The 16,643-nt window shown below is 39.2% G+C and overlaps 2 protein-coding genes across 2 annotated transcripts; both read left to right on the top strand.

The window, feature by feature from the left end:
* The first annotated feature begins 8,797 nt into the window (after positions 1-8,797).
* On the top strand, positions 8,798-9,651 carry CheA7a (Chemosensory protein A 7a). The gene is made up of 2 exons (XM_018014421.2): positions 8,798-9,072; positions 9,140-9,651. The coding sequence occupies exons 1-2, from the start codon at positions 8,842-8,844 to the stop codon at positions 9,449-9,451; spliced, it is 543 nt and encodes a 180-aa protein (XP_017869910.1). The 5' UTR covers positions 8,798-8,841; the 3' UTR covers positions 9,452-9,651.
* Positions 9,652-11,830: 2,179 nt separating this feature from the next.
* Positions 11,831-13,643, top strand: LOC108618171 (angiopoietin-related protein 7-like). Its single transcript, XM_089474203.1, has 3 exons — positions 11,831-11,973; positions 12,032-13,371; positions 13,462-13,643. Exons 1-3 carry the CDS (start codon positions 11,908-11,910, stop codon positions 13,589-13,591), a joined length of 1,536 nt encoding a protein of 511 aa, XP_089330329.1. The 5' UTR covers positions 11,831-11,907; the 3' UTR covers positions 13,592-13,643.
* Positions 13,644-16,643: the final 3,000 nt, after the last annotated feature.

The following is a 16,643-nucleotide window of genomic DNA, read 5'->3' as shown; positions in this document are numbered from 1 at the left end:
CAAATAGATGCCAGGCCATGTATGTGTGCTGCTTCTGCAAAATGTGAAACAGAATGAAAGCAAAACATTGACAGACAACGGGCACGGGCGATGACGACGACGATGGCGATGGTGAAGGACGACCCAGTGCTCTGCAGAAATATGAATGCTTCACTTGTTCAAAATGAATTAATAATCAGTAATTCTTGAACAAAAAGATGAATACAAAAAAAAAAAAAAGAGAATACGGAAAAATATACAAAAAAAAAAAAAGAGAAAATTCAGAGAAAAACCAACGCTGAAAATCAAAACAAAGAAGCGAGCAAAAATGCAAAGTAAACGAATGCCAAATACTCTTTAATGACAGAAAAAGCAAGAACAAAAGTTCGTAGATATGATAGAAGAAAAATATGAGGTAACAAATTCGAGTGGAATCTATTTAAAGCTATTCCCTATTCAATCCTAAGTATTATATATATTTTTAAATATGCAATGTATTTAAAGTATAGAAATGAGATATAAGAAGTATAGATGAGAGAATCTGGTAATAGGAAATCTTTCAATGCTTAGTCTGAGATTTATTTTGATGTCATATTGATGTTATAGTTAAATAAAAAATTAATTAATTAATAAAAGAAATATTTTTTTATAATATATACACTTTACATATAGTATTTTATATATATATAGTATTTAATATATATTTTGTATACATAATACTTTAGTCTAAGATTTATTTTGATGTCATAATGATGCTATAGTTAAACGAAAAAAAATATAATAAATAAATAAATAAATAAATTGATAAAAAAAAGAAATATTTTATTCAAATACTTTATATTTATTTATAATTCATTAATTTATTCACATTTCATATACATATAGTATTTAATATTATATTTTGATGTTTTAGTTTAGTGGAAAAAAAGAGAAAAAAAATTATATACATAATATTTAATATATATATTTTATATATAACATTTAATATATATAATTTTGTGAATTCATAATTAATATTTAGTCATAGATATTTATTTTTTTGTGAATGTAATAAAGATTTCTTTTTTTAAAATCCAATCTTAGATAATATAATATATTTCATCTCAGCCATTCCCTTATATGCTCCTATTTCTTAAACTGTTACACATTTAGTGATAGAATTGCATTGGTCTCCGTTAGGGTATCGCAAAGTTGGCCTCTGGGGTCAGCGCTGCAGTGACAAGTGCAGCAGCAGCAGCTGCCTCCGAATCGGTAGCTGGGTGGCTGAATGGCTGCTGGTCGTCCGTTTGTCTGTCGTCCATTTGACTCTGGCTGACGGAATGTTGTCTCGGTGGTTGACTCCGGCTGTGACTGATTGGCGCAGCTGAGCACCTGACTGACTTTAGGGCTGACTGAAAAGGCCATGGATTTTAATTACAAGAAATTGTTTGCCTTTATTTACCTTTTATATATATATAATATTTCACTTATATATGTATGTATTTTACGTGCATACAATGGCCTTTGCAGTTGCAGCTAGAACAAAAGATTTGTTTGATATATATATTATACATCTACATAGCATATAAATGGATGCAGAGATACAGATATATGTATGCATGTATTACGTAGGGAGAAGGAAGCTTCGCTGTGTATTTTATACCAATTCAAACCAATTCGATATGGAAACTTAAATACGACGTAAGTTGGCTTCAAGTGCGTGTTAAGTTGGCTGTGCCAGATGAGTTCGTTAAGTTGGCTGCGCCCATTAGAAATGCCTATCTCAACATATCACAATATTCTTGGTATATTTTTCTTTGAAACCCAAAGCTAGGAATTTAAGAACTGCCTGTTGCGTTGCGCCAAGACAAACTGTATTGAAAAAAGGGGGAAATTCGAGTGTTGAATACAACCATAAAACAAATTGCGTTTTATTAGCAAACAATAAAGAATAAAGAAGGAAGGAAAAAAATAACAGAACTCGGAGTGGAGCGGCAGGCGAAGCCGACAGAAAAAAGGCAAAATAAAGCAACTATTGTCACATGATTTTGCCCCAGAACATCGTCTGCAACGGGCCTGACCGAGGGGACGACAAGTCGCTCGCTGGGATCGGTTACAATGAAAAGGGTTCGACATGGCTGCGACAGGGATGCGACACAATGGCCACGGCCACAATGCCGCACACAAAAAAGGTGTCTCACAATATAAAAATGGCAAAATTTATTGGACAGTTGCACGCCACCCATTTAATTTATATTTATAGAAAATAAACACCGGACTGATTTGGCACCCCCGCAAACCTACGTCCCAAGAAATGAAATGAAAATAATAATCTTGCATTCAATAATGTGAAGCTAACCCGAATTCTTAATGCACTGCTCAAGTGCAGCAGGCTTAGGGTGTATTGATGCACTTTTATGATAGTAAATTGATTTAAGGCTGTAAGTTATTTATATGATTTGTGTCTTTAAAAAAAAAAGATTACGATATTGATATTTTGACATTTTAGAGCGAGGATTAGAGGATCCAGAACTTAGAAACAGAATAGTACATAGAGAGAGAGAGAGAGAGAGAAAGAGAGAGAGAGTGAAAGAGAGAAGGAGAGAGAGAGTGAGAGAGAGAGGGAGAGAGAGAGAGAGAGAGAGAGGGAGACAAGCGATAGAAGCTACCTTAGCAGAAGACTTAAACGTCATAACTCTCAAGAGCTGCGGGATTTTGTTTTATTCTTCCAGATTGCCCATATTTACTATAACCAAAAATCTCTTTCTACCCCTAAGAAATGTATCCTATGTTACAATGTTCTATAGCTTTTAGAAGATATACATATATATTTAATTAATTTCTATTTTGATTAAATTGCAGGGAAGGTAAAAATATTTCATTAAAATAAAAAATAGATCTATGTATATTAAAGTTTTAAAAACTTACTTAGACTTATAAGAAACCTATTCGGATTACATTGTATTTAAATTATTTTTAGAATCTATGGAACATCATAATAAACATCCTATCTCTAGTAAGTGTCCTTCGGCATGGTTCAGCAAAGACATCTATCTATACAGACAGAGAGTGCAATTGAATGTAGCTTTTTGTGTGGCATTTTGATATTGGGTGGTGCGCTAATAAATTAGCTAGCTGCCCGAGCCACTCGAAACACAAGACGTGAGCTTCACAACAAAAGCGCAACAAATTAAATGTCAACAGCTGAGGTTGTGGGGTGCGTGCGGGGAGCGAGGAGTGAGGAGTGAGGAGCGGCTAAGAACACAAAAAGCATTCTCACTTTGCCTGACCGCAAGCAGACCCCATTTGGTCATATTAAAAAACAATTTCCACACACACGCACAGCAAATACATCGTAAAACTTGCGACACGCGCCATAAGCGACGACGACAAGGACAAGGACAAGGACGAAGGCGAGGGCGAGGGTGAGTAAAAAGAAAACGAGAAACATGCATGGAGAAAAAAACAAGAAAAAACAAGCTGGGAAAAAGGCAAGAAAATTGGCTACAAAAGATGCTAATGATTTATTTAATCGATTTGACCATGAACATATGTAACGCAATTCAGCGTGTGAAAAATGACAATCGAAAGTTCTCTTGGGTCTTGTTGGGGCGGGGGGTGGGCAAGGACAGCATTGGCCTCTCCGTTGCTGCCCAAATGTCTGTTGATATTTTTAATAGTTTCGGTTGGGCAATGTTGACAAGGGTTTTTGCGACCGGGTCAAAGAGACCCGAACACGCATTCCATACCACTCCACTCCTGGGGGCGTTGGGTGGGGCCCAGCTGGTGTGGTCAAGCGTAAGTCGTTTGGCTCTCTTGGCCGTGTAAATTATGCTAAGCGTTTGTCAATTTGTGTGTGATTTGTCTTGGCCGGACAAGGTGCGAAAGGGTTGACTGGCATGCCATAGTCACGCGCTATTAACTGCGCTCTATCTCTCTGCCCCCGCCCGTGCCCGTGCCCGTGCTGCGTAAACGAACGATTAGGCATATAACATGCGACTAATCGGTAAGTCGAGCCTCTGTCCGCCGCAATCATTTATCATTGGCATTAAGCTTTAAGAGCGGGCGAAACTCTGGGGGGAAGTGTAAGCGAGATCTGTTGAAGGGTGCAGGGCAGGGAGTGAGCTAGTTAGATCCTTTATTTAGCCTGAAAGCGTGCAATGCAGAATTTAAGACTCTCTATGGGAAGCGAGATCAAAGTGAAGCTTGATTTTAGTATACTATAATTTTCATAGTTCTATACAAATGAGAGACTTCATTTGTTAGGGTTTGATCAAATTATTCATAGATTTTTATTTGGCTATTTAAGTTGACTACTTCATCCAAACAGCTATCAATCGAATATATTTTTGAAGGCTATGAGATGAGTTACGGGTAGAAGGGGCAATAGGCTGCAGCTCTCACAGATAGAGCTTCAGGGTATATTGGATAGTTTTTCAAAGGCAGTTTGTCAAATGCGATGGTCTAGTATTATCTAGCCTAGGACTTGCCAGACTTTTTGGCTGAAAGCCTAGATTGAGTTATTCTCGGACTAGAAGTCATATATTGGGCCAAAGTGCAATGAAAATAGGCGTAAATAAAAAGAGTACATATGTATGTAATGTATGAAGTTAGAGTCCGTTCAGTAGCGTCCGTCTATGATGATACCGCTCATTGCGTCCGGTTCTTACGTTGAAAATGAGATGTTTTGGCTGCTTCCCACAAAGTTATACGAAAAGGCCTTCGGTTGGTTACAGGGTCTACCTGGTATAACGACGTAAAATCGTCCGTCGGTATAGCCGGATTCTGCAGTAGTTTTTTCTTTTTTTTTTCATTTTTCATTTTGGCAACTTCTACATATTTCCATGAACAATTAAATTTTGTTAAGTTGTCTTTCTCAAGTTGTCAACTTCAAATGTTACCAAGTTTATAACATAAAGAAGAATGTTAATTAAAAATCTGTTAATCGTAGTATTCGGTTTATATTGCTTATTTCTTTGCATTTACTGTGCTTACAGCTAAATACAGCTTTCAGGCACTTAGAAGTCTGTGCGTCAGAAGCTATATAATTTATTTAATTATTTTTAAAATATTTATTTATTATTAATTATTTATATAATTTATTTTACACAAGATATAAGTGTATATTGTAGCTTATATAGAATACGTTTATATAGGTCTCAATATGCCTTATCAATGAACATAGTTCACACACTGAGCCAACCGGGTCCCATCCTCCGTCAAGAGTTTTGGACGATATCATTTGTCCTGCTGGCTATCAGACAATGGAGACGAGCGCATAAGAAATTGGTCAAGTCGGTGGCAAAGTTGAAAGAAATGGCCAACGCTTGGGTGTGTGGGCGTGGCATGCAAACAAAACGAACTGTGGCATACAGGGAATGGGGATAAAAGGCGGCAAATAAATCGCCTTCAATATATCAAAGACTTAAATTTCAATTTTTTTCAAATTTCCTGCCATTTAAATGCACTCCTTCGGCCAAGTGCCCAGTGACAGGATTCCATTTGCCCACACCCATCACATACATACATACATATATTCCCAGCTCATTGTTATGGCTGTGTTGGTAAATGATGCGCAGCGTGTTGCTCTGCTTGTGGGTGTGTGGGCGTGGCATCGCTGCAGAAATTGTGCCAGGAATTGAAATTCTTTTTTTTCTCTTTTTTTTATTCTTTTTTATCAAGAGAGCGACCAGCGGCGGCAAAGACGTCGCAATTCTTTAGCATTTTATTTCAATTTTTTTCAGTTTTTTTTCTTCCTATCTTATTTTGCATTTTATAGAGCTGAGAAGTGAGCAACCCAGAAGGAGGGTGGGCGGCAGTGGATGGGTGTGGCAGAGAAGTGCGGAGACAACGCGAGTGTACAGCACATTTACTGCCTCATCTATTTAATACCATAAATAATTGCATCTAATTAAATATGCTCAAATGAAAATGTCCGCTTTTTTTTAGCCATTTTTTTGTTGTTTTTATATATATATGTATATATATGTATATGTATATATACATTTTTTTTTTTGCCTTTGCCGCTGTCGCTACGTGCTCTGCCAGCGCTGGCTGCAGTTGACGCGTGATGGAGCGAATGTCATTCGAAATGAAATTCAAGTTCCAATTTGGACCAAAGAAAAAACGACCAACAGCTTACGAGAATAAAAGAGATAGGGAGAGAGTGTGTGAGAGAGAGAGGTAGGTAGAAAGAGAGAGAGCGAGAACACAGCAGAGGGAGACAGAGAGTGATAGCGCGATTGAGAAAGCGTGGGCGAAGGCTGCTGCAGCTCAAAAAAAAAAAAGGCCACGGCGGGTTTCAGCTGAACAGGTTTGTATTGGAAATACCCTGTACTTAAAGGAAGATCATGATAAAACACATTTTAATATTAATATTTATTATATATTATATTACATACAAATAGTTTACCTTCTTACATAGTAGTTAAATTCATATAGTATTTGGTTATATCAACAGCAGTTGCAGCAATTCGATATACCCAGCGCAGGCCCACTTCAATGGGTACGAGGTATAATTAAGTAGCAGCGCGAGCGGCAAAAAAATAAAGAAGACAGAATTTAATAGTTTTCAATTAGGAATCGTTTGCAGCCTTTGCTGCTGCGCCCTTCCTTTTTTTTATGGCACACACTTGATGTCGCATCAGCAGCAGGAGCAGCAGTAGCAGGAGCAGGAGCAGGAGCAGGAGCAGTAGCAGTAGCTGTCAGTTTTCTCGGCTCTGTAGAAGTGTCGAGCAAATGAAGTCACGGACCTCGTCGACTCGCCGCCCCCCAGATCGAGTTATTTGTTTGGCGCTGTTTGTGTTGTTTCCTTTTGCTGTTGCCTTGCGTGTTTTTAATTCAACGTAAATTTTATTTTATTTTAATTTCGCTGCAATTCTTTTAATACACGCAGAGAGACAGAGAGAGAGAGAGGCGAGAGAGAGAGAGAGAGCGAGAGACAAAGTGCCCTTCCTTTCCTTCCGCTCTGCCATTTTTATGAACATCGAGCACAGAGCGTAGCGTCGCGTCGGCTTTTATGAAAATGACACGTTGTGCATTTGCTTACGTGACTCTCATTTAGCCGTTGACTTTTCTTTTATTTTTCTCCTCATTTCCCGCTATTTTTGTTGTTGTTGCTGCTCTTTTTTTTTTTTTTTGAAGTACTCGTAATTATTGCACACATTGCTTTAATTAAACATACTTTGGCAGCGCTGCAAAGTAAACTTTGAGTCTATTACGGCTGCGCAACTTATTGATAATATTTTTATATATTTGAGATAGAAGAATGAAGAGATTGAATTTAGAGTTACCATTAATAATATATTACATTATATTGGAAATTGCCACTGACAGAATATACTTATATTTTCTGACTGATTTGTTTTTCAGTTAAGCTTTTACCTACAGATAAATATATACATTATACACATACAGGTACATACTTATATAGTATTGCTTAAAACTGAGTTTCCTACCACTTATAGAGCAAAATTGAACTAAATTCAATACGAAGCAGAGAGAAAGAGAGAGAGAGAGAGACAGATTCTCAACTGTTTCCATCAAATTCTGTTACCGTTAATACAATCAATGCAAGGGCGCAAACAACTCAAGACAGTTATTTAAATAGCTTTGCAGTCAGAGAGCTGGGCAGATGGGTAGGCGGTGCGGCTAAATGAACGACTAGCTGGCACTACATACATACATATACATATATATGTATAGAGAACGGTGTTTTTGCTGCGACCTTCCGTCCGGAAGTTATTGAGCACGGCAAAGGCGCGACCTAAAACATTACAACAACAACAACGACGACGACGACTTGGAGTCGATGGCAACGTTTGGCGCTGCTGCCACCTGCCTTTACCATTAGTTGGGCTGCAAAATTTTGGTTCGATGAATTTATTACTTTTGATGTTCAAACACGAAAACTGCTGCAGGCCATAAAACAAGCAAAGAGCGCTGAAACTTAAGGACAAGCCAGGCCAGGCCAGACCAGACCAGGCCAGGGCAAGCCAAGCCAAGTCAAGCCAAGGAGTATCGCAGGCACCCAGTCCGGGCAGCTAGGAACAGCAAATGCTATTAAAAGTTTACATGTCTCAATAGAGTGTTAAGAGATTAGTTGGCATAAAATATTTGGAGAATTCCAGCCAAAAGGCTGTTGGCCTGGTTGAAATCCTAGGCGCAAGCTGCGAGGTAGGGCGATAGCAGGAAGGGCGATAGGAAGTAATTCGGCGAGTCGAACTATATAAAGGAAATGCAGCGGCCAGAAATGCTGGATACGGAAATATTTAAAGTCAAATTAAAAAAAAAAATAAAATAAAATAAAATAAAATAAATAAATAAAAGTAATGGCTAATAAAACTAAATTATTTAAAAAATATATAAAATATTAAATCTTATAAAATATAGATAAATAAAAAAATAATAAAAAATATAATTAATATTCATATAATATATAAAAATAAATATAATACATATAAATATATTTAAAGCATATAAATTAGGCTCTTCTATTAATTTAAGCCTAGTAAAATTTAAATAAACAACACTAAATATTTTATATTAGTAAAATCAATCCATACAATACAACTACAATATAAAATCAGGTCAGTTTATATTAAAGTTAGCCTTCAGAAATATTTGCTTATTTTTATATGTTCTATAAATTAAATTATACGAGAGACTAGATGCAGATCTACAAATGCTGAAATGTACACACAATATGAACACAATTTGATAATGGATATACATATATATACATATATCTAGTAACAAGCTGCAACTGTTTACAGATGCGCGAAACAGCGATATTGCATGTGAGATAGGCAGTGGGGTAGAGCCATATATAGCGAGTGTTCACTGTGCAGCGGCTGTCAATTGAGCCGAGTTGATTTGATAAGCATGACTAGTGTGTCGGGTCTGGTGGTCGTTGGGCTGATGCTTTTGGTGTATGCCGCAGCGGAGGAGAAGAGCTACAGCCTGGAGCTGAACTCCTTCGATAAGAACACAAAGATCGAGAACGACGACTCCTGGGTCGATTGGGGCACGCTGCGCATGAAGAAGGTGAGCCGCAACCAGTACACCTTGGACGGCGAGTTTGAGTTCAAGAGGAACATAGGCGATGAGCAGAAGGTAAGCCCCACATGTCCCATGGAGCTCAAGAGAAATACTGCATAGACTCGATACCCATATACAATAGCTATCGCTGCAAGTGTTCTCCTACGATGAGGGCGCCAAGCAAAAGGGTCCCATGGTCATGAATGTGAACAAGCCGTTCTGTGAGTTCGTCAACGAGGACGTGGACACGTATCCCAATCTGCAGAAGAAGTCCAATATGCCCGAGCAGGGCGACTGTCCGTTCCCCAAGGGCAAGTACACCATCGATAACTACGAGCTGGAGACAACATTCCTGCCGGACGATGCACCCAAAGGGGACTATCTGTTGGAGCTAACCTTGCTGGACAATGAGGCTAGCCTCTCGGGTCTGGTGGCATCCGTCACTCTGACCTAATGACGATGACATCTTAATATTTGCTCCTACCTTTTTGTTTGTTTATTTTCTAATGTTCTATATTCCTTGTTTTGGGTGGATCCATAGAGCACTGCAAGCGTTTTACACATATGCCTACTTTCTGCTGTAGCTTTAAGCTTTGTTTCATTTCTTTCTATTCGTGTGTCAAATATTAAATGCTTCGCTTTCAAGGACCTAGAGCTCAACTGTGTAATTATTGAAGACTCTTACAGAATTTCTGCTCAATACAGCTGCATTGCAGAGAGCTGTGGATGGGCCGGGAGGGGAAGGGGTTGGCCAAAGGATCTCTGGTAACAGCTCAGTCAAGTACACACATATGCTTGAATTTGCAAATACAGTAGAATATTCAGTTTCTGCATCAACACCTCGTCTAATTGAAATTTGCAATTGCTATTGCTGCCGCTGTCCTGTTGGCCTGTTATTTCACGCTGTGCCATTTGTCATTGACAAGCAGCAGCAGGAGCAGGAGGAGCAGGAGCAGGAGCAGGAGCAGGAGTAGCAGCAGAAACAACAGCGGCGCCCAGCATATGCCAAGGCTCTCCAAAATGCGCGCATAATGACAGACTCCGCCCCCCATCCCCCCTCCCCAAGCATCACACATAGTCACATGGAAAAAAGGGCTGCATGTATAGAACGGGACTAGGGCTGTGCTTTTGCTAAAAATGATTATCTGTGCATTAAAATCCATTGATTCCACTTAAGCACCGTTACAATTGCACACAGTGAGTGAGAGGCACACACACACACATAGACAAAGCGACAGCCACATGCGACACTTAATTAACAAATATGCATTACAAACACCCGCAACGAGCAGCAATTGGTTGGTCATGTCATCAGCTGGCTTCCTCTTACCCACAATCATATCACACACACACACACACACACACACACTGATTATTGCACATTTGCATTGCCTATGCATGTGGATGGCTTTTTATTTGGCTCGTCAGCGTCAACCACCCGCATGGCAGCAACAGCAGCAGCAGCTGCTGCCGTGGCACCAGCAACCGTTGCCGGCGTCGCCAGCAATTGGGGAGTTGTGTTGCATGTGTTTAATTGAAAAATCATATGCAGCTCGCATAATTATGTTTATTGCAATAATCTGATGCAAATTTTCAAAACTCAAACTGAATGCTTTAGACGACAGTGCCCCAAGCAGGCAACCTGCCAAGCCCTGCCAAGCCCTGCCAACACCTGCCACGCCCTCAGCCACCACCACCACGCACTTTTGTGTTATCTGCTATTGCTGTTGTTGTTCTTGTTGTTGTTGTTGTTGTTGCTCGCTGTTGGTGCACATTAAATTGCACTTGAAATTGCACATTTCAACGCCTACTGATTATGACAGATAATTATGTTATCGAGTGTTGCCGCACGCAAGCGTTGCCCCTTTATGCAGCAGCAATGCGACGCATCCACAGTCTCCTGCTACTGCCAGCCAGCCAGCAGGTGGATTGGGGGGCATCTGCAATGTACATTTGAGCTTAGGCAGACTGGGCTATACATGTCTGTATATATGAAAATATATGCTCTATTGTATATGATATATACTAATATTATTATTGCTATGATTATTATTATTATATATATATACTTATTGTTTATTTTATATTAGCTTTCATCTATGTATATTCCATTTCTATTTACTGCTTAATTTTCATGAGCTTTGGCATTGAGCTGAATGTTATTAATCTATCAACTTGAACTTGAAGTCAGTGCCTTGGTAGGGCTACAGCTACAGCTTAAATGATAAGAGCAACATTTCATTTTCAATGCAAAAATCTTTATGTATATTGTAATTTACACTAATATATTCCATCAGTGAAATAAAGCTCACATATGGAATTATTTGATTTTTAATAAAAAAAAATAAAAAAAGCTAACTCATAGACCTCATTTTCTCAAATATCAAATAATCACAATCAAATGTATGTATTTACAGCAATAAATTTTAATATACAAACACATTTATATTACATATACAATCATAGAAATGCCCAGAAACTCTTTCGCCCTCTCTCTTTCGCTCTAACACACTCTCTTATCAGCTTCTGCTCATATTTGTATTTGTATGCGAATATTTAAATGTAGTATATATTCTTCAAATGAGTAAGCTCTCAAAAATAACATACACATGTGACTAAACATTCTGTAGAACCCGACAGGCAGATACCCTGTATCTATTATGACTATACAATGAGAAATGCTTAGTCTAAAAAGTATTTGGTATTTAAGTATTTTCATGTACTCAAGCCTTCGATACTTGTATAATATTCATGTGCTTGTCTCTCTGGTCCATCACACACACACACTTGCGCCTATTCCAGGGTATATTTATGAAAGCAACTGCGGGACCTACGCGAGCCACCGAAGCTGAATGCGAAATTTAGTTGAATTTCAATTGATATGCGCGTCGGTCGAATTTTAAATACAAAATGGTTTCTAAGCAATTTATTTTATGGTCTTTCTTAATGCTGGCGATAGATCCAGGCTTCGGTGTGGTACGCTGTCCATAAATAGTTCAATGTGCTTAGTAATATCAAGTGTTTCTCTTTTAAGGAGCTGCAATCGGGCAGTCTGAAGACGGAGTTCAGTGTGAAATGTTTCGGAATAATGCAGCCGCTGCTGCAGGATATAGCTATAAAAAAGGAGAAAATTGATCGATGTGATGCGGTTGTTCAAGGCAGAGACGACAAATTGGCAGAGCTGCAGGGCAAATACGATCAAGTGCAAACGCAGCTGGCTGTGGCCGAGACCGCGGTGAGAGAGAAGGAGCGTCAGATAGTGCAGCAGCAGGATCTGTGCAACTCCCACAAAAATAACAGCAATGTCAAGGATGAACTCATTGCGGCCTACAGGCTGCACGTCAAGGACAAAGCCTCGGAGATCGATCAGCTGCAGCGGGAACTCAAGGCGCAAGCGAAGCTCCTCAGCAACTGCAGCGCTGAGTCTAAGCAAAAGGATGCTCGCATAGAGCAGCTAGAACAGGGATTGGCTGAAACGAGTCAGTTAACACGCGAGGAAGCCGCTCGAAACATGACTCAAAGCGCGGAACAAATTCAGCAGCTGCTGTCCGAGGCAAGGCAGCACAAGGATCAGCTCGACAGCCTGAAGGCGCAGCTGCGAAACAAAGAGGAGCACCTCGAGAAGCTGCAGTCGGAAATTGGGTGGACCAAGGAGCTGCAAGATAAACTGAAGAATCGAGAGGAGCAAATCGAGAAGCTTGAAGTGGAATTGGCAAAGAAACTGGAGCAACGAGACGCCTTCAGTCTGCAGTTGAATGCGAGCGAGCTGCTGAACGAGCAAAAGATGGCGGAAGCGAATAGCTTGAGGTCGGAATTGAATCAAATGCAGCTGCAGCTATCGGAGTATAAGATCCAAATCGATAGGTTGCAATCGACAAATTGTTATTGGTTTGGCAACTCGTCTGCAGTACACCAGATACGTGCGCCTGGCATCAAGCCATTCGATGTGCTCTGCGACTCGGAGCTGGCCGGGCCCGGCTGGACCGTGATACAGCGTCGCTTCGATGGCAGTGAGAATTTCTATCGAAACTGGACTGAATATCGCAACGGCTTTGGCGATCTGCACGGCGAGTTCTTTATCGGCATGGAGAAGCTCTACCGACTCACGCTGGCCCAGTCCAGCGAACTCTATGTCCATTTGGAGAGCTTCGACGGAAGCGTCTACTATGCTAGATATTCCGACTTCAGCATCGGCAGCGAGAGCGAGTCCTATAACCTGAAACTGCTGGGCACCTACTCAGGCAACGCTGGCGACGGTCTGTACTATGCCAAATATCGGAAGTTCTCCACCTTCGATGTGGATAATGACAGATCTGACGATAACTGCGGCATACTGAGGCACGGCGCCTGGTGGTACGACCGATGCGGTCTCAGGTTAGTGCTAGACCCTTTCTATACAATGACACAGATATCTATGTACATACATACATATATATATATATATATATTTCGTATCTCTTTCAGTAATCTCAATGGTCAATACTTCAATCACAGCTCCAAAGATGCTCGCAGTATTTTTTGGCTTGGCGCACAGAGCACATCCTTCAAGAAAGTACAAATGATGCTGCGACCCAAGACTGCTCAATTTACCTGAGCATCGTAGCAATTACCAAAATATTTATGAGTAAAATTCCTTAAAAATCATATATGTGCGATATATATATTTTTTATTTTTTTTTTTTAACTTTATTGAGTGATATTTGTTGTTGTCCATATTTGACGGACCCATCTGGCAGCCCTACAACGTTGCCCATATTCGGTCTCATAACTTTTCTTTCTAAATCAAAGGCGATAATAATCATTTGATTTGGTTCAAGTAGATCTGTTGACATTGTTTATTGAATGATCTATCTCTCTATGATGGCCTGTACGATACCTCTGCCAAAATATATTGGGTTCGTTATATATGGACAGCCTCGTATATATGATATACTTACTTACCTCTAATATATGTATACATATTTTCAGGGTATACAACATTGAGATATGCTCTGGATTTCATTTACTTATATGCACATATATGTGTATGTACATATATTTCTTTTTATTAAGTCATCTCACAGAGGCCTGGTTAACACTCGGTTTGAGTCGCAGCTGAAGTAGAAGAACGTTTGGGGAAACGTTGCCAGGCCACAGAAATTTGTTTGTGATTACGCCCAGCCGCAGTGGCAGTCGTCTGTGTGTGTGTGTGTGTGCTGAGGTGTGCTGTGTATTATGTAGGTACACATATTTTTAATCATCATTAACAATAATTCGAGAAATACTTTTAATTTTTTTCCGTTTGCGTCAGGCGCAAGACGACGCCAAAGACGTAAAAGATGTTGGCCTGGGTGCACTTGGGCTTTGTCTTATGGCAGGGATAACAGCATATGTGTGTATACTAGTGTATGTATGTGTGTATGTGTGTGTGTGTGTGTGTGGGGCTGTCTTATGCTTATTCCCCGCGCTACTTGCTGCCACTTCTGCCTCAATGACATTGCACTTACTGCTCCGACGTCGCGGCGAAAAGATTTATGAAAATATTGCGTTTGTACGCCCTGCCCTCCCCTCCCTCGCCTTTTCAAGAGCAGCCCACAGAAAAAACCCCTCTCTAGCTGTTGGCTTCCTTGGGGATTGTGTGTGCTGGCTGTAGGTGTCCTTTGCTTGTGTGCAATATTAATTATTATAGGCGAGCCACCCACACAAATAAATCATAAATTAAAAGCCAAGACGCAGTGCCGGCCAAGCAGAAAGCTGGGAGCCAGTCCCAAACCCTGAGCGCTGGCCCAACCCCCTTAGCCCATAATAAACAATTTTTATCATTAAACGCATTTGATAATTAAAAATTGTCATTTTTTAGCAGCGCTCGCTTCTCTGAAATATCATTTTTCTCATATACTTTTTTTTTCTGTTACATTCCTTTTTTCTCTCTTTTTTTTTATTTTTGGTTGCAAAAAATATTAAATTACCAAATGGGTGTGCTTTGGCCAGAGGGTGTCGTAGGGTGGTGGGGTTCGGGAGTCGTTGGGGCAAGGGGTGTTTCCTGGACGTATACAAAAGCAACGGCATTTATCATTTTGCCAACTGTTTGTTTGATAAGGGGACACACAAAATTAAAAATACAAAAAAAAAAAAAAAAGAAGAAGAAGAAAATACACAGCTAACAAACGCAAAGCACATAAATATAAATTAATTGGTGACCAAAGGAAAAACCAACCAAGTAAAAAAAAAAAAAACTAAGGCACATAAATATTACTTAAAATATATTTGAAGAGTGGAAGGCAAATGGAATAATCTCCATAGAAATTATTTTTTTAACTCTCAGTTTAGAAAAGCTAATCTATACTTATCTATGTCTATCTCTCTCTCTCTCTATCTATCTCTCTTAGACTTTCAATAAAATTATATTCAAAAGCTAAATACTTCTTTATATTCATTTTTATTTACTCCAAGAAGCACGTCTGCCATTAGCTATACTGCCATCTGTTTCTCTCTCTCTCTTTCACTCTCTCACACTCTTTGTCTCTCCTTCTGGCTCTCTAGTCTAGTTGTTAAGGTTTCATTTCATTAAATTTTATGAACTTTTCGATTTCATTGCGCAGAAATCGCATTTCTATTTTTAGTGCAGCTACAGAACCATTTGGACCATTCGTAATGCATCCTTTACTCTCGAATATTTACTTTTACAGTTGTTAATTTAATTTTACTGTGGCTTTCGCTCTCGCCACTTTCACTTTGGTCTGACAGCAGACGTAATAACAATAAGCAGCTAACAGACAGACAGACGGACAGATGCCAAATTGAAAGTGTCTAAATGTGTTGCCAATTGATGGAGCTGCCCACCTAGAGTACGGGATTGCTATTGCTCTTCAAGTAGAGCGTGATGAATGAAAATGTAATTCTATTGCAACTTTGTGAATTGCATAGAAAGGCGATTATAAGACTACAACTGCTAGAGTGGAATAAAGAAAGAATCAAAGAGTGGGGAGTGTGGGAGAGCGGGAGAGATGTGGAAGGAGAAAATAGGGCAGAGAAAGAGAGGGAGAGAGAGAGATTGTTAAAACTGGACGACGAGAAGAGATAGAGAAAGGGACGTGATAGAAAGACTTAGAGGGATACATAGAAAACTTATCAGAGATTAACAGAAGGGAAAATATATAATGAGAGAGAGCGAAAAAGCATAAAGAAGACAATGAGAAAAATAATAAGAGTAAGAGATAATAAAAGTGAGATTGGGAAAGACCTATCTATCTAAACAGTTTGTCTACGATAATCACAGCGAATATTGCAAGAGAAGATGATAAACAAATATTTCTATGAGAAGCGCATAGAAGGCTATTCAAGAACATCTCCATACAAATATTGACATTAAACACATTAAAACTGTATTATCATTATGTCAACCTTTCAACCTTGCAATAATTATTTGAAATTTAACACATAAATACATATGTATGCATGTATGTATATAAATTGTGTATGTAACAAGCTGGCGAACATTAAGCGATATTTTTCAGAAATTACAAACACTCATAAATTGAATATGTGCAGAGGAAAGGTAAAAAAAAGGAAAAGGAAAAGGGCAGGAAATTTAAATTACCTGTGCCGTAATTACACAAAAGAATATGCCAATAAAAATGACTTATGTATCAATTTCCTTTACGACG

Source organism: Drosophila arizonae, chromosome X, assembly GCF_054131065.1.
Source record: "Drosophila arizonae isolate 15081-1271.41 chromosome X, UAZ_ARI_1.0, whole genome shotgun sequence".
Classification (NCBI taxonomy): Eukaryota; Metazoa; Arthropoda; class Insecta; order Diptera; family Drosophilidae; genus Drosophila; species Drosophila arizonae.
Note: the sequence above shows the minus strand (reverse complement) of the source record. Positions and strands in the feature narration are given on the sequence as shown.